Source organism: Mytilus edulis, chromosome 3 (genome assembly GCF_963676685.1).
Source record: "Mytilus edulis chromosome 3, xbMytEdul2.2, whole genome shotgun sequence".
Lineage (NCBI taxonomy): Eukaryota > Metazoa > Mollusca > Bivalvia > Mytilida > Mytilidae > Mytilus > Mytilus edulis.
This window is the reverse complement of record NC_092346.1, coordinates 30,723,252-30,747,063: the sequence shown is the minus strand read 5'-3', so window position 1 is coordinate 30,747,063 and position 23,812 is coordinate 30,723,252. Positions and strand designations below refer to the sequence as shown.

The 23,812-nt window shown below is 33.9% G+C and overlaps 1 protein-coding gene across 2 annotated transcripts in view; it reads left to right on the top strand.

The window, feature by feature from the left end:
- The window catches only part of LOC139516223 (YLP motif-containing protein 1-like), a 39,790-nt gene that overhangs the window by 1,287 nt on the left and 14,691 nt on the right, over positions 1–23,812 (top strand). The window contains exons 2-17 of one of the 2 annotated variants that reach the window (XM_071306186.1): positions 2,643–2,826; positions 3,850–3,966; positions 4,662–6,027; positions 8,463–8,493; positions 9,024–10,232; positions 10,868–10,969; positions 11,494–11,681; positions 12,311–12,450; positions 12,745–12,822; positions 14,236–14,479; positions 15,016–15,169; positions 16,808–16,927; positions 17,547–17,723; positions 18,224–18,307; positions 21,415–21,498; positions 22,238–22,333. In XM_071306186.1, the coding sequence (XP_071162287.1) occupies positions 2,643–2,826; positions 3,850–3,966; positions 4,662–6,027; positions 8,463–8,493; positions 9,024–10,232; positions 10,868–10,969; positions 11,494–11,681; positions 12,311–12,450; positions 12,745–12,822; positions 14,236–14,479; positions 15,016–15,169; positions 16,808–16,927; positions 17,547–17,723; positions 18,224–18,307; positions 21,415–21,498; positions 22,238–22,333 (4,374 nt within the window). Of the gene's footprint in view, positions 1–2,642; positions 2,827–3,849; positions 3,967–4,661; positions 6,028–8,462; positions 8,494–9,023; positions 10,233–10,867; positions 10,970–11,493; positions 11,682–12,310; positions 12,451–12,744; positions 12,823–14,235; positions 14,480–15,012; positions 15,170–16,807; positions 16,928–17,546; positions 17,724–18,223; positions 18,308–21,414; positions 21,499–22,237; positions 22,334–23,812 lie in introns of both variants that reach the window. The other variant, XM_071306185.1, reaches the window with a different exon arrangement.

The window sequence follows — 23,812 nt, the reverse complement described above, 5'->3', positions numbered from 1 at the left end:
TGTTATAAATATCACTTATATGTTTTTCAAATTTCAAATTAGACTCGAAAGTTACTCCCAGATCCTTTTCTTCGTTCACTGTAGATAATGCAATAAAATTTCCGGATTCATCCAACATGGTATAACGATATTGCAGGTCATTGTCAGGATTAATATGCAATACTTTACATTTAGCAGCATTAAATTTTAATTTCCACATATCTGACCATTCACATAATCTGTCCAAATTTTCCTGTAACTTACATCGCTCATAATCTGACGAGACTTTAGAATAAACTTTACAATCATCAGCAAAAACTTTTACTATACCCTCTACTACATCAGGAAGATCATTTATAAATATTAAGAAAAGAACTGGTCCTAAAACACTTCCCTGAGGTACACCGCTCACCACGTCTGACCATGTTGATGTTGTATTATTTATACGAACACATTGCTTACGCCCAGATAGAAAACTTTTTATCCAATTCAAAATGCAGCCCTTTATTCCAAGTTTTTCAAGTTTCAAAAATAAACGCTGATGTGGCACGGTATCAAACGCCTTGGAAAAATCAAGGAAAATGGAGTCCAGTGGAAAACCACTATCAATTAATTCTGACCACTCATCCAGAACTTCTAGGAGTTGAGTAACACATGATCTACTAGACCGAGGGTTTGCCTGTATCCTTGCACTATTATTATTAACGTTCATCAACCAGAGAAAACTTGTCAAGTTACCACCTTTATGACGTCATTTACTAGATCGAAGGGATTGCATGTATCCTTGCACTATTATTATTAACGTTCATCAACCAGAGAAAACTTGTCAAGTCACCACCTTAATGACATCATTTTCCAGATCTAGGGGATTGCCTGTATCCTTGCACTATTATTATTAACGTTCATCAACCAGAAAAAAATTAGTGATCACCATTGTGCAGGATAAACTGGAAATAATTTTTATTCTGTAGGCACTTAATCACATTTCCCTGATGACAGCAGTGCTGATTGTAAATTATGAGAATTCAATTTGCCTAACAATTAGTGCAATATAGCATTATTATAGTTTTCAAACCACTCACTCAACACAAGGATTTGCATAGTATACAAATCCTTGCTCAACATGGGAATGGAAGTGAAGATGCCCCTTAAATGTTTGAATGGTGTTCACTCAAACTAAACTTTTTTGACAGAAATGCATCAAACTCGAAAGTTGTCTTTTGGAAACCTGTGCTGCTTGACCCGACAATTTACTGTAACCTTTGTGATGTCAAGTAAAGGCGAATATATAGCTATAAGGACAGTAAGGTGGACATTTGTACTAAAAGACAAGTTTTCAATTTTATGAATAAACGCCCCACACTTTATATATATGCAGATACCTTAGTCAGTTACATTTGTACTGTCCTTTTAATTACAATGTATGTTTTAAAGTTTCTGTCTGTTATATGTACATTGTCCATGACTTAATTTTCATGGTTCTGGGACTGCTTATGAAAAACACTCATTTATTTAATATAATGAGCATTAGGATAAATATGTTAAGTATATGCCTGTAGGTTGTAGTAAGATATACAATGTAACAAAATAAAATTTACATGTCTATTTAATATTCCAAATAGTATAGGCAGATCCAGGGGTGCCGTCCTTTTCGTTGGAATTTTTTTGATTTACTATACAAATGTATTGGGAATCACTGAAGCATGCCATGACTGTTGCAGGCCCCCCCTTTTTAAATAGTTCTGGGTTGGCCACTGAATACTTATGATATCTTTGAAATGCTTTTCTACATTCAATATAGGAAATCATCACTGTAAAAAAATTAAAACTGACTTTCAATATGTCATAATGTCATTCAGGGTCAACTGACCTTGACTTAATTTCATGGATCAGTGAACGAGATGTTTTTCTTTGTCAATTCCTTATCTCAGATACTATAAGCCATAGGTCAAATATAGATGGTGTGTATATTGAGGAAGGATTGCAAGGTGTGTATGTCTTACTGGCAGGTTTCATCTAACATTGACCTTAATTTCATGGTTCATTGGGCAATGTTTAGTTTTTGTGGTTTGGTTTATTTTTCAGGTGTGTCTGAAATTGTTTTCATGAATTGGTGAATTTCACAATTATTTTTTTTTGAAGTTTGGTCTTAGAACATTGAATTTTGGCAGATAATACTAATAAAACAATTTGGTAGTTTTATAATATTACATGTAAGAACTAGTAAAACAAAGAAGAATAAAATTGAGAATGGAAATGGGGAATGTGACCAAAGAGACAACAACCCCACCAAAGAGCAGATAACAGCTGAAGGCCACAAATGGGTTTTCAATAAAGCAAGGGGGCATCAGAGGCTGAGTGGTCTAAGTAGTTAATTCTGTAATCACTAGCCAGTCAACACTGAGGTTGTGAGTTTGAACCCCGCTCGTGCGGGTGCACTTGACTCCAATCTTAATTGACTAGGATTGTCAGTTTTCCTATCGAAGGTCAGTGGTTTTCTCCGGCCACTCCAACTTCCTCCACCAATAATAGGGATTCCAACCTGTTTAAATAAATGCTCCTTGATTTTTTTAATGAAGTTACATTCAACATCATGTGTTTTGAATAATTTGCTTCAATGGAAAAGACTAAATAGTATTTTTTTTTTTAAATCTTTCTTGCAGCAAGAAGAACTTAAACCCGTCACAACAGAAGAACAGAAGAAACTAACAGATTTACAGCAACAGGCTGCTCAGTGGCAACACACTCAGCAATGGCCACAACAGTGGCCTCAACAACAAGCTCAACCACAGCAACAATGGGCTGACTATTCTCAACAGTACCAGCAACCACAGATTGCTGCTCCTGGTAAATAAAACAGTCCCTTTTAAATTATGATGAAGGCGTTTTCAAACATTATTAGGATTTGATTATACATATATCATGTATATCACATGTATAAATATGTATTGTGACAAAATTTTCTGTCATATGCCTAAAAAGCATCTTCGCTAGCCAAAGGTTACGATCCACTCTCGTTCTCTTCACCCTTGGCAGATTAAGCCAACATTTGTAAAAACAATGTTGTGCCGTCTATCGGAAGATTAAAGTCACGCCCATTCCGAATACATTATTCTTGACCAATGGTAGCACTTGAACTCTTCAATTTGGAGGTAAAAACACGGTAGCGTCTAGATCCTACACACTTGATAAAGCCAGAAACGAAAATATACGTCAACATTCATGCATTTGTGCATGAAACATACACAGGAACTTCTATTAATTGATTAAAAACATTCAAGTTGTCACTAAATATAGTCGTATGTTTAAAGAATTTAAAGACTTTTTGCACAATAAACACGTGGCAATTGTTTACAAACACTTTCTACATTTACACGTGATCATGTTATAGGCGCTTTTTGATTGGATGCAGTGAGTTCCGACTGCAACCAATAAAAATCCTAACCTTTTGTCTCCGAAATTTTATCTCAATCCGCCAAGGGTGAAGAGAACGAGAGTGGATCGTAACCCTTGGCTAGCGAAGATGCCTAAAAAGGAGCATTTGAAATTTCTACAAACATAAAATCAGCCCACAATTGAATAAACAGGAAGAAGTCATTGATAGATGTAGACATTTTGGAGTTAGGAAACACTTAAAATTTTTGTAAAGACCAAAATTTTCAAACTACATGTATTTAATTGATATGTGAAAATATTTGTTCTAGTTGAATTGTCTTCACACAGCTGGGCTTTTCAGGATTTGTATACTTTCAGAAAATTTAATAGCACCTGGTACGGTACCAAAAAAATACTACTGAATATAATCAGGCAAGGCATATCTCAGAAAATTATTTTCTGTGTACAAAAAGGTTAATACAAATATTTTTATAGTTACAGGGGAAGATCCAAAAGTACAGTTTGATGCGTTACAGAAAGAAGAATCAGAGTTTGAGCAACAGTACAGTCAATGGAAACAGCAGTATGAAGACTGGAAAAATCAAAATCAAAGTATTTATTTCATATTGCTACTTGTTCTAATGATTAATGAATTTTTTTTTGTGTGTGAATCAACCAGTTATTTTTTATTGTTTATTAATATTTTCCATTTTCTCTTTCTGTAATGACTTAAAGTTCCACTGTAATGTGTGTTTATTCACCCCATCTTATTATCTTGAAATTTCTTAAAATTTTAGCTGATATCTGATCACTCGGGATTGGATTGGTATAAATAATTAAATACAAATTAAAAAAATACCTTGAAAATACCTCAGTGAGTAATAAATGATTAATGCATAATAGTGTGAATATTGGGGCTTATAAATCCTTTCTTGAAATTTGATAACTTGACAAATATTTTCTGAAAGAAATTCCTATTTACCCAGGATATCCAATTTTCCATTCATTATTCCTGAAAGAACCTTCTACTTTATATTCACACATCAGTAATCAATTTCACCAAACATTTTCAAAGACAAAATTTGTTTTTGTCTTAATCATTTCAGTATAACTTACTATCAGTTTTAAACATCATTATTTGTGAAAACTAAATTACAACAGTTAAATACTTTCAGGTGCGTCTCCATAGATAGGTGCCTTGCTACTATCTAAATTTGAATAAAAAAAGATAATTTCGTAAACAAAATTCTTCATGAACACACGTTCCTGTCGTCTGAATATTTAACATATATTTCATGTATTTCCAGATCATCCAAATAAAGAACAATTCAAACAGTATGAGGCACAATGGCAACAGTATGAACAACAAATGGAGGATAAGAAAAGAGATATCCAGCAAAGAAAAACAGTTGTCCAGAGTCATATGGCCATGGCACAACAGCAACCACAACCACCAGGAATGCCAGGTGTTCAACCCGGAATGCAACAACCATTGATGGCACAACAACAAGGAATGCCTCCCAATCAACAACCTCCAATGCCCAACCAACAAGGAATGCTACAGCATCAGCAAGGAATGCCACCTAGTCAGCCAGGATTACCTCAAAATCAGCTTGGTATGGGGCCTAATAACCAGACAGGTATGCCATCGAATTCAATGGGAATGAATCATCAAGGTATGCCACCAAATCAGCAAGGTATGCCACCAAATCAACAAGGAATGCCACCAAATCAACAAGGCATGGGTGGTCAAGGTATGATGTCACAAAACAAAGGCCAGGTGAGGATGGGTGGACCAATGGGAATGCGACAAAGTAATCCACAAAGAATGGATGGACCTGGTGGGCAGCGCATGCGTTTTCCACAAAATGATAACATGAGAATGCAAAATTCTCAGCAGATGAGAATGGGAGGCCCTGGTCCCAGAGGTCAAATTAGAATGGTCAGTGATGAACAACCGAAAGGTGGAATGAACCAGAATCAATCTGGGTTTGGAGGACCAAGACAGAGGTTTCCTGGTGGTCAGGGCTTTAACAACATGCAGAATCAAAATCAAATGAATAGAATGCCTGGACCCAGAGGACCATTGATGAGAGGTCCAAGACCAATGACTCCGGAAAATCAGTTTAGACAGCAAAGTATGTATGGTGAGGAGGAAGGCCAAGGGGATAACTTCCAAGAGGAAGGTGGAGAGGAAGACATGTGTTTAGAGGATGATTCTGAAAATTCTTTTCAGTCCTCGGTCGACAATCCATTTAGACGACCAGAGATAGTGCAAATGATGGCTAATGACAAAGATGAGGAAGAGTTTCCTGAAGAAAACATGGATGGGAACATGATGGGGGGTCAAAATCAATTTAATAGAATGCAAAACATGAATATGAGAGGTAATGGTAATGGTAATAATAGGATGTTGAGAGGACCCAGTCCGAATAACAATATGCAGATGAGAGGAAATTTTCAAAATAGGGGAAATCCCAGAGGAATGGGAGGAGGAGGACCAAGAGGAGCAATGTCAAATCCAAACCAGATGAAACCGTTAATGAATGCTCCACAGAGAATGCCACTGAAAGGGGGACCTATATCATTAATGGATATTAGGTTTGATAAACCACCTGCACCAAAAGTTACTATTGATGAAAATGAACAAAAGAGTGATGAACAAGATAAAGGGTATGTTTTTACACTTAAAAAAGGATTCAAGTTAGTTACACTATGGATTCATTTATTTTCAGGGGTTCCAATTTTCATTGATTAAAGATAACATATATGTCCATGGATATTTTATTTCGTGGTTTTGTTGAAATCTGCATACAGTCTAATGGAAATTTGTCATTCTTAAAACATTTCATTTTATCGTTTACCTATATCCACTGATGATTTTAGACAAAAAATAATGAATCCACAGCAAGAGAATTTGTAAACATGTTAACAGAAAATAGCACTAAATACGAAAAGTGTCAAAGCTGGTAGTAACGTTATAAATAAATGACATATAGTTGCATGCAGTTTGCATTAGGAAGTTGAGTAAAAAATCAGATTTCACTGTGCAAATGATTATTTCTGGTGATTAGGGGTGCCTTTAAAAAAACTGAATAGCACTTAATCTTCTGAATTCACACAATAACTTACCAGAATGAGGAAATATGAGCGGAAACATCTTATCAATGTGCTTATTGATACTAAATATAGACACTGAAATAAAATGATTATATTTATTTAAAAAAATATACTTGTTTTCTGGGTAAAATCAGACATTTATTGATGTCATTTTGTTGACTTTATACTTTGTATTCACATCCACATCCATAGTTTTTCCCATCAGAAGAAATATGTGTATTCTTCAAGATTTTAAATATAAGGCCTTTTTTTTTTAATTAGTTGGTTTACGGACAACTAGTGTCAAAGGTTAGGGTCGGAGGAGGTAAAAAAAATAAAAATAAAATAGCAATCTTAGATTTTTTTTTTGTTCACGTATAACTGTTCTGAAAAATTTGAGTTGGAGGAAAAAAAAAAAAAAAAAAAATGCTGTTCATTCATGACATTACAGGGGTTGAGGAGGAGAAATAGTTTAGCTCTTATCTTGATATGCTTTGCATTTGATGGATGGATGGTCAATTGTTGTTTAATGTCTAGTGGCTAATCAGATGCATAATTAGGATGAGAATATGATAATGAGAAATGAAATGCTAAACTGACACACTGAGCCAGAATTTAAATGTGGTAGTTCCCCCAAAGATATGTTACCTTACCCAAACACATTATTCTGACTCCTTTAATAATTGCAATTGCAGCGTGCTTGGCGAAGAAGCAGCAGATACCAATTTTTAAGTCTTTGATTTGACCGGGTCAAGGTTCAAACCCAAGATCTCTCACTCTCCAGGTGAACACAATACCATCACATTTAAGGTGCACGTGGTCTTCACGTATGAATATATGTGCATGTTTGACCCAAAAATCTTTTGAGGACAATATACTTGACATAAACAAATTTCTTTGATTTATGAAATGTTTGATAATCAACTGTGTTCATGATCCTATCATGCTGATGAAGAAATAGCAATGTACCAAAGTTTGACTAAAACACATATTTTGTACAGACAAGAAATTTGTTAGCATCTAAATTATGCATGAATCCCGTTCGCTGAAAAGTGGAAATGGTGGCAAAGAAATAAAAAGTTGAGATCAATGTTTTATTTTCAACAGGTAACTGCAGATAGTTCTTTAGTTTTTCCTCTTCCCATGAACCTTTGTTTGGTGGCGAAACTGTTTGTACCTTGACAATGGCAACATTTTCATCAGCCATATTGTCGAATATGGCATCGCCGATTGTTTGCTTAGGTTTGCATTTGATAAAAGTGCTCTCAGTACGTTGACCATCAAAGTTAATATTCAACTGAAAGTAGATGAAGCCGTCAGACTCCATGGTCCTCCCTCGTTGGGTTTTTGAATTCGTCTGCGTCATTTCGAAGCTTTTCAAAATACGCCGTTCACTACAAACGCTTTATTGACACAGACAAAACGTTTTGGAACGCCTCGGATTTTTTTATTCACAGCACTCGAAAAATCGGGTCGGCGGAATAAAAAACAACACGAAATCAAAATTTTAATTTTATTTCACTTTTAAACAAAATCGGGTCGGCGGATCCGTAAACCAACTAATTAAAAAAAAAAGGCCTTAAAGGTGGTACCTAACACCTGAACTAAAATTAATTTGGCTCGTTTAATTTTCTGAAAATTTTGACAAAGTATTTACTTTGACCCTTTGACAAAAATATCAAAAAATCAAAAAAATTGAACCAACCGTTTAATCAGAAAAATTACACTGGTCATATAGCAGTTTGACAAACACTCATTTTGATCATTGAGAAGCTTAATATTCCCTTTAGAACACAACGTCATTAAAACGTTCTGCTGATTTTACAGAGTTATCTCCCTGTAGTGTTAGGTACCACCTTAACATGCATTACAGTATATTTTTTTTTAATTTGCCTACTATGTAAATGTCTTTGTAATGAACTTAAATGTTAGGATGGCTGCACATGTGCTATGTGGTTATATATAGAAATATACAGAATGCATGTCAATTTTTTTCTTTATATTTACAGTGAAGAAAACAAAGCAAACCAGACCAAAAAGGTAAGGTTTTTAAAAAGCTGTACTGTAGAAATTTTGTCCTTGCAGCAATACTGTGCAAGGGACATAGAAATACTGGGTGTCTATCTGTTTGATATTGTTAGCACTCTCATATGCTCATCTGTACAATTCTTCACCAACGTTTGTTGGTTACCTACATTTATATCCTAGGTACATTTAACTTGTAATGTTACTTCATGTTCTGGGAGAAGATTAAAAATGAGTCTGAATACTTAAATTTGTATGTCATTCTTTTAAAGAAAGAAAATGTTATATTCCACAAAATCACTACACACAATATGGATGAAAAACAATTGATTTCTTATAAAAGTTATTGGCTTATTGCCCCTAAAGACAGATTTAAATCCATTGGCAGAAACTTTATAAAGCAGTTTGAGAGAATCTTCAAATATTAAAAACAATTAAAAACAATTAACAAAAGATCTATAAATGTTTATATGACCCTTATAGTTCATTACCACTGGCAGCAGCAATCCTGTGGTAGTGATGTTCATTATTTACTTTTATTGCAGGAAAAGGAGATAACAGAGCCAGTTGGACCAATACAAAAAGAGTTTGCTCTTGGCCAGTCTGAAAAGAATGCTACATCTGGTTTAGGAACAGGGAAAGGAATTCCTGGACTTGGTGATGGAAAAGATGCTCTAGTTGTGGAAAAAACTCAAGAGAAAAAGGAAGACAAAGAAAAATCTCCAACTGATGACAAATCAACTGAAAATCAGAAATCGGTCGAAGAAAAACAAAACTCCGATCAGATGCTGGACATCCAAAATCAAGGACCTACATCGCTGATGGGACAAGGTCTTAGACCACAAGGGCCTGGTATGAATCAACCATTTGGTCCAAATCAAGGACAAGGTCCTAGACCATTTGGTCCAAATCAAGGACAAGGCCCAAGACAGTTTGGTCCAAATCAGGGTCAAGGGCCTAGAGGATTTGCTCCTAATCAAGGACAGGGTCTAGGGCCTAGAGGATTTGCTCCTAATCAAGGACAGGGTCTAGGGCCTAGAGGAGGATTTGCTCCTAATCAAGGACAGGGTCTAGGGCCTAGAGGATTTGCTCCTAATCAAGGACAGGGTCTAGGGCCTAGAGGATTTGCTCCTAATCAGGGACAGGGTCCTAGAGGGTTTGCTCCAAACCAACAGGAGGCAAATGAATTTGATGAAGACCCCGAACAAATAGATCAGATGCAAGGCATGCCTGGTCAGGGACAGTTTGGAGCAAGAGGCTTTGGTCAAAGAGGAACATTTCCTGGCCAGAGAGGTGCAAGAGGACAAATACCAGGTCAGAGAGGTGCAAGAGGACAAGCACCAGGTCAGAGAGGTGCAAGAGGACAAGCACCAGGTCAGAGAGGGGCAAGAGGACAAGTTCCAGGCCAGTTTGGTCCTAGGGGATTTAATCAAAATCAGGGACCAAGAGGGTTTGGAGTTCAAAACCAGATGGGACCGGGACTAGGTCAGTTTGAAGAAGAAAATTCTGAACAATACGGAGAACAAAATTTTGGACATTCAGATGAACCACTTGAATTCATGGGAAAATTCAATCAAAATAAAGCTGACAGAGGAATAAGAGGTCGTGGTAGAGGTCCAATGAATAGGGGTCAGATGATCAGGGGTCGTGGACGAGGAAGAGGTTGGCAACATAATCAGTTTCAGGAGGAACCAATGAACCAACAACAACCACCACAACCTGAACCAGAACCTGAAGTCTACAATGAAGAGGAGGTGAGTTATGAAATTACAGTTGAAATAATAAAGCATGCAAATCAAGAGTTTAAATGCCTTGCTTGCAAACTTTGTTTGAAGGTTTGCCCAGACATTGTAAATAAGATTGACACCTTAATTGAATGTGTAGGCCAATGATTTGTATCTATAGGGAAGATTGACACCTTAATTGAATGTGTAGGCCAATGATTTGTATATTTAGGGATATATACAGTACACAGACAGTTACTATGCCTACTCATTGAATTTAGGTGTCAATGTTAATTAATGTCTGATCAAACAACCAAACAAAGTTTAAACTCTTGACTTGCATGCTTTATTATATCAACTGTAACAAAGAAAACATGTTGAATTTGAAGCATTTCATTGTAGATTTGATATTTCTGTTATTCATTGATGTATGGACACAGGTGCTTGTCTTTGAAAAAAATACTTAAGTATCTACTTTAACATAACACAAGGTACCTTACTTGTATATTCATGAAAAGTCAAAGGTTGTGAACTTCATTTATATTTCATACGTAACTTGCCTTCAAAGTATGTCAAATGTAATTATTGTGTCTTCTCACAGCTGATTGAAAATGTCAGTCTCCTAGTGAATGATTTTAAATTTTTTTTTTAATTTTCAAATAAAGGAAAAAGAGAGGTTAAGAAGAGAATTGGAGGAAGAAGGTGAACAGTGGATGGCGACACACCAACAACAACAAGAGGAAATTAAAGAAATTGAAAAAAGAAGGGTAAATTTATCTCATCAGACTCTTTTAAAATATGTATAAATTTAGCATATGGTGTATGGTTTTATAAGTTAAAAGTCAAAAATAAGAAGCAAGTTTAATTTAGAAAAATTGAGGGAACATCTTATTTGATATAAAGAACCTTTGAAATAGCATAATGGTGATTTTTTTAGAAAGTTCAAAAAGGCCTGTAGGGTCTACACTTATGTTCAGACCATTTGAGAAAACTTTAATATTTCTTTATATATTTTTCTAAAAATTAACTTAGCTTAAATTGAGGCTGAAAGAAAGCCTTCTGTACAATCAGGTTATTGAAGTTAACATAACTTGTTATCTCAAATTATTCATGAAAACATGCACTATTAAAATATAGTTCTTAAATTTAAAGATTTTCTTTTGAGGTCATTTTTACAAGTCTAAACTTATTGCAATACCTAAAATAAAAGGTAATTCCTGTGTTAGCCAACTACACCAGATAAGCTTAATGCCAAAATAAAAGAACTAATTTTTCTGTACATTACTTGTAGGAGCAGTGGGGAGAAAGGCGAACACCACCATTACATGGAGACAGATTTGACAGACCACCATTTGAGGAAAGACCCCCATTTGATGATCCTTATAGAAGAGATCCTTACTTTGATAGGGTGGATCCATACTTTGACAGGAGGGATCCATACTATCCAGACCGAAGACCATATGAATACGATCCTTACAGGTTAGTTCTTTATGGAGTTTACCTAGGATATGGGAAATAACTCTTTAAATCAGTTACGCATTTTTAAAAGATAGTTTTATCAATGCTTTTGAAGCATACATCTGAAACAGGATTTAAATAATATGCTTAACTAAGAAGCTTTGAATGTTTTTATTGAAATGGTTGAGGTCATATGACGAAGCAGTGATGGGGGTATTCGAAAGTTATGGATTGTTAGAACTTTTTTTTCTGTACTTTCAATTTTTCTAAAATTGGTTTTTAAATTATTATTTGCACTGACTTCATCTTCTATCACACATGCCTCATAATAACTTACACGACTTAATTGGAATATTCCAGAAGAGTGTTAAAACAAGACCAAAGTATGCATGATCCAGGAAATATGTGAAATCTAATATTTTATTTACCTTTTTATTATGTAGATATAGGAAGATGTGGTGTGAGTGCCAATGAGACAACTCTCCATCCAAGTAACAATTTCAAAAAAAGTAAACCATTATAGGTCAATGTAAGGCCTTGCACACAGAGCCTTGGCTCACACCGAACAACAAGCTATAAAGGGCCCCAAAATTACTAGTGTAAAACCATTCAAACGGGAAAACAAACGGTGCATATATTTATATTTTTAGCGCTAGACCACATGACTATTATTACCCTGACAGATATGGAGCCCCACCGCGGGAACCATCACCAAGGTTGTTTGTAGCACCAGAAGTGATAGATCATGGTCACAAGTCAAGTGGACTGGCAGATTATCCCACAGACAGAGGTATCAATTTTTATCCTAGCTTTTTTATTAGATTTATTTCAGTCATACAAAAAAATTTTGTCACACTTTTCTTGGATACTAGTAAACATTATGAAATCATATTTTGTCAGCAGCTTGACAGTGATGAGTTGTAATGTGTGAGGACTTTTTGGATTGGTCTGACACCTACTTTATGTTTCCAGATACTTTGAAATTTTCAATATATTGAAAGAACTTTGCTTACAGAAAAATCATTAAAGAGAGCAAATTGACTTTTGTAACATGCTTCTATATATATTTTTTTTTCTTCAACAGAGCCAATAGAATACAAACCTCCACAAGTTATAGATTATGGACATGGTAAATCATCAGATGATGCAGCACCAAGTTCAGGTAAGACTTGTTCAGTTGTACATACATATTATGATAATACCGCTACATTGACAACAACACTTAAGTAAACTGCATCTTTTATTGTCGACATGTTTCACCGATTAGATCGGCTTCATCAGGACAAAGTATACAAAATTAGAACCCTTGAAGTACAAAAAAATGGTATCATGTATGTGATGTCATAATTGTCCATTGTTGACATTGCTATGGGATACTCTATATCATTATGTAATGTTGAACAGAAAATAAATCAAACATAGTACAATGCAAATGAAGTTACTAAATTTAGAGTTAATCTATAAATTTTCTAATTGTCGTTAACTTTAAAATGGTTGTAAACTATTATATGGTAAGTGTATAAATAAAATGTGTTTTTAAATAGAAATTAAATTTGTGTAACATGAATGTAAGTACAATGTCAGTGTACAGTTTTATAAAGTTTCTTCCTAATTTGGACAACACTTATAGGGCACACCCCTACCACTTCGACTGGGTTCCCTTTGGCCGGAGGTACTACTTCCAATCGCGTCGGGAATGCCGTAAAGTGGTTTAACGACAATTCGAAAAATTATAGATTAACTCTAAATTTAGTAACTTCATTTGCATTGTACTATGTTTGATTCATTTTCTGTTCAACATTACATAATGATATAGAGTATCCCATAGCAATGTCAACAATAGACAATTATGACGTCACATACATGATACCATTTTTTTGTACTTCAGGGGTTCTAATTTTGTATACTTTGTCCTGATGAAGCCGATCTAATCGGTTAAACATGTCGACAATAAAAGATGCAGTTTACTTAAGTGTTGTTGTCAATGTAGCTGTATTTGATTTTTTTATCTGACAACCCTGTATACCATCTGGTATCCACTTAAGGGAACTCTACCAGCACAAAACATAAGAGGCGTTGGTTCAGCAGCTCTTTATTTATATTATGATAATGTAACAGGGTAGAGAGCAGATTGGGAAAAAGGGGGAGGGGATTAGTGAAGAATTGAAATGAATACAAACTGCTAACTGCTTCATTGTTTTTTAATAGAATACAAAAACTTAGATTCAAGGGGAAATCTGAAAAACCTATTATGTCTGCATTTATGTGTTGCTGTATCATTGAAGTATACTGGTTGAAATACCGAGATCGGACAATGATCTGTTTTGCTTTCTGTTTTAAAGACCTTTTTAGGGGGATCCACAGGATTTGCTGTAATGTGTGATACCATCACAGATTTGAAAGGACAATTTTAATGGTTGACAGAATGATTATCAAAAAAGAAAGTAGAATGGAGCCTTGTCAAATATTCTCACAATTAAATCATTGCCATAATCTGTATTTCAATCATATTGAGCTATACTATGGTAGGTAAATTCCAGCATTTCATTTACTTTAAATTATTTTCTTTTTCTAGATATGTCTCATGGCTTCAACCCTGACAGTCGACAAAGCTATGACAGGGAATCTGACTTCAGTAGAGATAGTCAGTACTATGAAAGAGATAGTAGGGGCAGAGATAATAACAGAGAGAGCAGTAGAGATGGTTATGGAGATTATTCATCATCATCGTCTTCACGGGACCGAGACAGGGATAGAGACAAAAATAGGGATCGAGATAGGGGAGATAGGGATAGGGATCGAGATAGAGACAGGGATAGGTAAGTCAATCTATTACAGCATCATCAGTGTATTTTTATATGAAAATAAAGTGTAAATGTAAAGACAAAGCATCATATTTGCATATAAAAAAATATATGAAAAAATATACTTCATTAGCAAAATTTCTTTAACTCTTAGGAAGCTAATTAGATATAATTATGTTAAAGATAAAACTGTGGGGTCACAGCAGATTTTTCTGAATAAATGATGTAGATTAAATTGTATAGAATGCCAGTAGACTAAAAGCATTTTTTTCTTCTTTTTTTTTCTTTCACATTTTGTCATTTTAACAGGTTAGATTCCAAACTTCATTAAAATTGATCCATACAAAATATCAAGTAGCTGTAAAAGTTTATCAATGTCGACTTTTAGAATTTTCAGTTTGGGCCACTAAGATTCTTTAAAATTTTCCGACTTATTTTGTAGCTTGAATTGAAATTATGCAATATTCATTCTTTGTTTTTATAGATAGTAAGTAAGGTCAAACAGTATTGTGATGATTCATTTGAATGATTGACATGTTTTGTTTCAGTAGGTCTAGTAAATCAGTACATGAACCAAAAGTGGAAACAGTAAAAATAGACGATTTGTTAGTGCCACCTGGTAGAAAACACAGACCGCCACAGATTGTGGTTATGCTGAGAGGACTTCCAGGGTCAGGAAAAACATATGTTGGCAAACTAATTAAGGTAGGGAGAGTTGAAATAAAATTTAAAACAAGCTAAGGATAGTTCCATTTAAATCTTCAGGTTACCCTACTATTGAATCTGGAAACATTTTGAAATATTTTGAGTAACCACATATAGAAGCAATTTTAGGTTTTTAAAACTTGTATGTGAAATTCCATCATTCTGTCATTCCGCAACAAACCATTTTACGGAGTTTTTTTCTAAACACCTTCAGATATTGAGCTGATTTTTGGTATGTGAGTTAACCATGATGAGTTACAGATCAAGTTGAAGTTTTGTTCCGCTCCACTCATTAGTGCTGCAATTACGGGCTTTGGACTTTGATAAATTATTGAAAATCACAGTTATACAGATTTTTTTTCTATACACCTCCAGATTTTGAGCTGATGTTTGATATATGAGACTACCATCATGTTTGTGTCCACATGTGTTTATATTGAAATTGCAGATTTTTCAACTTTTTGGGATGGGGCCATTCGTGTTGCTTTGACACATCTAGTTTTGTTCTAACCCATTTTTGGGAAATAAAGTAACTATAATTTGAATGACTACCAATTTTTTGTCTCACCTTGACGGAGTCAAAAAGCGAGACATAGGTATGCTGTTTCGGGCGGCGGCAACGGCGTCAACAATGTATTAGTTTGTGATTAGGTCTAGGTTATGGTGAACGGCAAGTGGTAGGTGATTCATATTTGGAATACAGTTGTATAAGCATTGGCACATCTCATTTTCCTTGAGATTATTTGGCCCTGCCCCCTCAGTCATGGTGTATTGACTTCAAAACTTTTACTTATTTTACATGTATTAATTTGTGATAAGGTCAGTTTATGGGGAACCACAAGTGGTAGGTCAATGATATTTGGTATGCAGTTGTTTAAGCATTGGCATATCTCGTGTCCATTGAGATAATTTGGCTCTGCCCCCTTAGTCATTGTCTATTGACTTTGAAATTTTTCTAAGTTATCATGTATTAGTTTGTCAGTTCAAGGGGAACCATTAGTTGTAGGCCAATGTTAATTGGTATTCAGTTGTATAAGCTTTGGCACATCTCATTTCCATGGAGAATATTTGGAATTGCCCCTCAGTCACAGTCTAATGACTTTGAAACTTATCTTAGTTTACATGTATTAGTTTGTGATTAGATCAGTTTAAGATGAACTGCTAATGTTAAGTCAATGATATTTGGTTTGCAAATTTATTGGCATTTGCAAGTATTGTTTCCATGGAGATTATATAGCCCCACCCCCTCTTCATGGTTCATTGACTTTGAAACTTTTACATAGTTTACAAGTTAATGTTTGTATTTAGATTTCAGAACGACTTATAATAAGTCAATGGTATTTGGTATGCAGTTGTATTAGCATTGGCACATTTCATTTACATTGAGATTGTTTAGCCATATAACATGTATAACTCAGTCATGGTTCATTGACTTTGAATATTTACATAACTTGTGTAAGATGTTAGAGTATTGCGATTTCAACATTTGCATAATCAAAATTACAAAAAGGCGAGACATATCTCTGTGATAACAGTTTATGGTAGAAAATAATTTTAAATCAACACAAACAAACAAATGGTTGCAGTTATCCATGGTTATGTACATTTTATTCTTACTATGGGTTGTAACTATTTTAGGACAAGGAAGTCCAGCATGGTGGTGGTGCTCCCAGAATGCTTTGTTTGGATGATTATTTCATGACAGAAGTCGAAAAGACAGAAAAAGATCCTGAAACAGGCAAAAAAGTCAAAAAGAAGGTTAGTATGATATTTACTGTCAGGCAATGAAGGGCTGTTCTTTGAGGAAGACTTAACATGTTATTTTATTTAATCTTATTAAATTCTGTGATTCAAGTTGAGATGTATACAGATTATTAAAGTTTGCTTATTAAGTGAAGAAATTATTAGTTATTTATTTAAAACCTTGTAAACTTTAGATAAGGAAATGCAATAAAGTTGTGTTTATTTGACCTACATTTTATGATGGGGATACTCTTTACATTTGATTAAAATTCATAGCTGTCCAAATATTTCTTTATGATATTTAACAGGCAAAGTTGGCTTTAGATGAATTTGGCTATTTATTTTAGGTATTTTTAACATATAGCTCTTCAACGATTTTCGGTACTTATACATCTTCGGATTTCAAATGTTTGGCTTTGAGCGTTCCTGATGAAGGTAAATCCAGAAAAGCGCTTCGGACGCAATAAATTATTAAACGTGTTGTTTTATATTTTAACAGTTATAGACTTATTAGATACTTTTAAGTATAAGAAGAGTATCAGGGATAACATAAATCAAAAAGACAATAAGAGAGACTGTAGAACAAAAAATTAAGACTATAACTTATTTTATGGTTTTTCATGTTTTATAATAGGTCTTAGAGTATGAATTTGAGGCAGAATTAGAAAGCTCATACAGGAAAAATATGTATAAAAGTTTTAAAAAGACAATTGATGATGGATTTTTTCCCTTCATTATTGTTGATGCTGTGAATGAAAAAGAGAGACATTTTGAAGAATTTTGGAGCTACGCAAAATCTAAAGGATTTCAGGTAAGCTAAACTAGTCAGATATTAGACTGTTAAGCTGACTTTTGGCAAAAATTCAAAATTAAATATTTTATTTTTCCTCAATCCCAGAAACTTTGTCTCAACAAAAACAAATGAATTCATAGTTTGTGCAACTTCAAACCAGCTGACATTAAATTTTAGAATTCAATTGTCGTAGTTTTTATAATTATTTCTGAATATTACAAAATTAGTTCTGAAAATTGGAAGACAATAGAGATCCAGTGTTCAAGTAATAATTTACTAATTTAAAAAATTTAAAGACGTTAGAACAATTTTTTATAATTTTTCATCTAATACTAAAGAAGAAAACAAGAATTGTAAATGAGAGATATTTAGCCTGCTACCAGCTTTTAATGAAGTTACTGACAATACTTATTTTTCGGTTTTGTAAATAACAAAAGATCATGATTGACACCTGAAATTTGTAATGTTTTATGGTTTGTTATTTTAAAATTGATCTCAAGTTGGATATTATTTCACAGGTTTACATTGCTGAAATACAAGCTGATGTTGCAACCTGTGTAAAAAGAAACACACATAACAGATCTCAGAGTGAAATTGAAAAGGTGAGATAAAGCAATACATGTATATCAGGGTTCTGTTCATCCCAAACCAGTGACATATTCCCTGTTTATATCAAATCTGTGATCTATTCTCTTTTCAAGTTTTATATTTTGTGAAAAAGGAAGGGGTATCATAAGAACAATTTTGAATTCTTTTACCCTTCCATGTTGTGATTTCTTTTATTGATAAATAGAGGTACTTGGTTAAAGTGTTTCTTCAAATTTGTATAGTATGTTAAACATATTGTCTATAATGTCTTTTATGTCCCTGCAATAGCTAAGGGGGCATTATTTTTTATTCTTGTGGTTCTGTACATCCCAAAGTTGGTTTCCATCCTCTTTACTTTAGTTTGCCTGAACTAAATGTTAGGAATTTTATACATAATGCTTACTTCCACAAAACACAGATCAAATTTGAATTTGCGGGTGTAAAATTTACTGTTCCAGAGTTCAGACCATTTACAAATGGAAAAAAAGCAGATTTTTTTCATTTTTGTCGAGCCTGCAACTTTTGTTGCAGAAAGCTCGACATAGGGATAGTGATCCGGCGGCGGCGATAGCTCACTTCTTGAAAGTTTTATATTTTAGAAGGTGGAAGACCTGGATGCTTCATACTTTGTATAGAGATGCTTCATGTTACGAAGTTTTCGTCAGTTACATGTCCAATGTCCTTGACCTCATTTTCATGGTTCAGTGAGCACTTGAAAAAAAAGTTCAAATTTTTTGTAATGTGGAATTCTCTCTTATTATAAGTAATAGGATAACTATATTTGATATGTGCGTACCTTGCAAGGTCCTCATGTGTGTCAGACAGTTTTCACTTGACCTCGACCTCATTTCATGGATCAGTGAACAAGGTTAAGTTTTGGTGGTCAAGTCCATATCTCAGATACTATAAGCAATAGGGCTAGTATATTCGGTGTATGGAAGGACTGTAAGGTGTACATGTCCAACTGGCAGGTGTCATCTGACCTTGACCTCATTTTCATGGTTCAGTGGTTATAGTTAAATTTTTGTGTTTTGGTCTGTTTTTCTCATACTAAATGCAATAGGTCTACTATATTTGTTGTATGGAATGATTGTAAGGTGTACATGCAGGGCTCACACTACTTCAGAATTATAGGGAGAAGTGACTTCTCTTTTTGAAACTGATAGGGAGAAGTGGTGAGATTTGAAAGAGAAGTGCTCATTCGTGCGGTGCGCTACAATGTTTGGGTTTTACAATAGTATAAAGGGCCATATGTAAATAATGTTCTTTTTATATTGTTCAATTCATATCTGAGTTAAAAAAATACAATTAAAGTAACATTTGAAATTAAAAGTTGTTTAAGTTTTACTAAGGTTCTTGTGAGAAACTTATTCCAACTAAATATCTAGCACAAAAATAAAAAATTATTTTAAAAAATGTAAAGAAATTATAATATATCATTATTACAATTTAATTAAAAATTATCTTGTGTATGAAATTCAGTGTTTCTCATAAAAAAATATAAAAGTTATTAAGCTGGGCCATAATATATTGAAATTAGTATAATAGTCTCAGAGTTAAGCAACTTAAATCAATAGTTTGAAACAATCCATAAAAAATATAGGGAATTATATACACCAATCAATTAGATGTAACCAAAAGTCTCTTAATGTGTGTGGAATGCGTATTTTTTCCCTTTGGGATCAATATTCTTCTGTCATCTGTTCATGTCGTGCGTCCGTAGTAATTATTGTAAAAGTACGGATTTCGGTCATAGCTGGTCCGGTTCAGATCCGTAGTTTAGAAATCGGTCAATGGCGGACGAATGCAAGAAAATTTACAAAAATAAACAATGTTTGACAAGTTATTTGAAAAGGAACATGACGTTTTTAATGCAATAAATGGATTAAACATTTACTGGAGGCAACTTTTATCACGTTTAAATGAAGTAACAAACTTATTTTGCCGCCGAAATTTAGGTTGATGTACGTTTTCGAGTAACAAGCACCGGAACTTGCGAAAATGCATGAAGTGATAAAAAGTTGTATTTTTATTAAATAACCTGCTACAAACTGCGAAGACAATGCTTCAACCTCTTTTCTAAAGATAATGAATCGTTTATGTCTGAATTTCTTTAATTATCAATAAAAAAATGATGTTTCATCAACTTGGTAAAAATTGAAAATGTCTGATGACGGAAGCGACTGAAAGCGAGTATCGTCAAGAACAGGGCGACTTGATTTCTCTTTTGGGGGTCGGGGAAAGCGAAGTGACGGTCGGGAAGGCGACTTCTTCGCCCAAGTCGCCTGGTAGCGTGAGCCCTGACATGTCTAGCGGGCAGATGTCATGTGACCTTGACCTCATTTTCATGGTTCAGTGGTCAAAGTTAAGTTTTTGAGTTTTGGTCTTTTTATCTAATACTATATGCCATAGGTCAACTATATTTGGTGTATGGAAATATTTTATGATCTTTATGTCAGTCGCGCAGGTTTTATTTGACCGTGACCTCATTTTCATGGTTCATTGCACAGTGTTAAGTTTTTGTGTTTTGGTCTATTTTTCTTAAACTATAAGTAATGGGTCAACTTTATATGTTGTAAAGACGCATTGTTAGCTGTACATGTCTGCCTGGCATGGTTCATCTGACCTTGACCTCATTTTCAAGGTTCATTGGTCTTTGTTTAGTTATCTTGGTTAATGTTAAGTTTATGTGACAGTTGTAATAAAGCTTAGCTTTATACTTAGGATTATCAACATATCAATGATTAGTATAGAAGGCGAGACATTTCAGTGTGTGCACTCTTGTTGTTCTCTTTATTAAGTTTGCTGAACCAAATTTTATGAAACTTATATACAATTCTTATTACCACAAAACTCAGATCAAGTACAAATTTGGATAGTGTCACTTTTACCGTACTTCAGTAATGTCCCTTTATAACTTTATATGATATGCAAGCAGAGGCATCATCAGACACATTCCCCATTTATTATAGAATAAATTGGACTGTATGACATATAATAATTAGCTTTTATGTTTTTGCACTTTATAATGTCACAGTAAATGAAGAGGGGCCTTGGTTTTTCTGCCCAAGGTTGATGATTCTCTCTAGGCAAGACTTGAAAGACATTGTTCTTGTTTCAGATTGAAAAAGGCTGGCAGGAGACACCAAAACATTATCTTCGATTAGATGTTAGATCAATCCTTCAAGAAGTCTCAATACAAGAGGTACAACTTATTTAGTGAAAGCATATTTAATATATATATTTTTATTTACTTGAAAAATGTGATTTTTTAAATGGATTAGTAATATGTTTTTGTCAAGTTTTATGGAATCATTTGAACCTGCAACCAGTATTAATTAACTCTAACATTTTAAAGTTCATGAAAAGAGAGTAACAGCCAAAAATCGTCCAGCTGAAGGACACCTCCCAGTGTGGGAGTTTCTCCCTATATTGAAGACCCATTGGTGGCCTTCAGCTGTTGTCTGCTCTATGGCCGGGTTGTTGTCGCTTTGACACATTCCCAATTTCCGTTCTCAATTTTATTCAATGATAATTTTATTACTCAGTTTGTTTGATAAGTATTTTGTAGATGCTTGTGTGTAACCATTGTTAAATGTAGAAACAAGGTACTGTAAATTCAGAAATTATTGCGTGCATTCATTATTGCTATTTTGTCATTTTAGACCAAAATGCGATTTAATTTTTACGGTTTTGAGAAAAATCCTGTTTAATTCATGTAAAAAATATCTAAATGCAAGTTTAAATTATTGTGATTATAACCCTTTTACAATTTTTCGCAAAAAAAAAAAACATCACAAAAATTTCTGAATTTAAAGTAAATCTTGATACTGGTTTTCTGCTCAAGACCAGCATGAACTAAAAGCTGTCAAAATTCTTTGGAACTTATTCATCAATATAATTTTCACGTTATAAAGTAATATCTTGATATATTTTATTTAAAGGTTGAAATGGAAACAGAAGAGGATGAGAAGCCGGAACCTAAACCAGACAAACGTAAGAAAGTAGAGAGTGACGAAGAAGAAGACGTCAAGTTTGGGGTAAGTTATACGATGTTGCTAAATATAGAATTAACTCATCTTTTTTCATGTTTTAGACCAAGAGCTAGGGGTAAGTGTCAAATAAAACATTAAGTATCAATTAATTTATGTCTTTGGTTCTTGTTTCAGTTTGGGAATCAGGTAAGTACAACATTACTGATTAATAAACAAGTTTGTTTCTATTTTTAGTTACAGGGTAAGTACAGACTTAATTATAGATTGTTGTAAAAATAAGTTGAGTTTCAGAAAACCTGACAAATACAGATTTGCAGAATGGTAAGTATGTTTAAGCAATAGTTTGTCAAATATAGTTTTGACTGTATAAATTGGTATCATTAAATATGGAGTATTGTGCTCATTACCAGACAAGGTCTTGCCACTATAATTTAGAACGCTGAGTAAATAGAAAAGGATAATGCCTTAACATTCCTAAGCCTAGTCCACTTGTGAAATATAGACTAGACCCTTGCTCACATTCTATCTTGAAATAAAAAACGAAACTATAATGTGCTGGTGTCAAATTTATAATTCATTCAAGTCATGTCCAGTATAAGGACACATCTCCCACATAAAGAAGCACCCATCTATACAGAATTCCCTGATAGATAATGAAGTTTTTATTCCCCGCTCCCAAAATCGCCCAAATTATATATAGAAAACCCCTGATACTCTGAACAGTTTAAAGTCAGAGTAGATATTTCAGATCATTACTTCAACATACTATAAGTCTATCCTTCAAAAACTAATGACTTACTTGAAATTCATATACTATGATAATACTTTGACTATTCACCTCGAAATAAGGAATCTAATTTGATAGTCTTATAATGGTTGAATGTTGAAACAAACTAGTATATAGCAAGCCTGATTTTTAGGAGTAATATTGTCTTGACATTTGTAAAAGTGCAGAGCCCTTTTAAATTGATATGCAAATTGTTTATGGTGAAACCTGTATAAACTGAAATGCTTCATGAGTGAAGAATGTCAAAATTAGACAGATTCTGATTATACAGGTTAGAATTTAAGAATGTTAATCCTAAGACCTATTATACAGTTATATTACTCCTTAACATGTCCCTGTTTATTTTTGGTTAATTTACATGTAATATAGTCAGAGTTCATTGTATAGAGAATTTATAACAATAACTGCTGCACCTTGTTTGCAATTTTGTATTTATAGTCATTTAGGTATTGACCACTCTGTTATGTCTTTGATGATCTTGAGTGACATAAATTGATTTAAGTTGCATTTAGACAAGATTATAATATATGTGTATTCTGATATTCTGAACACAGTAACCTACCCCCTCCCCTCTAAAAGTAAAAAAATAGCAAAGTTTTTCTTTGTTTTCCCCTCAAGCTAACAGAATGGTTACATATTAAAAAATTCTAATATATGTATTTAGAAATTGGAGACCCTTTACTCTTCTTAGTGTCTTTATACCAATTTGCCAAATATTACTCTTTTAAAAGTTTTGG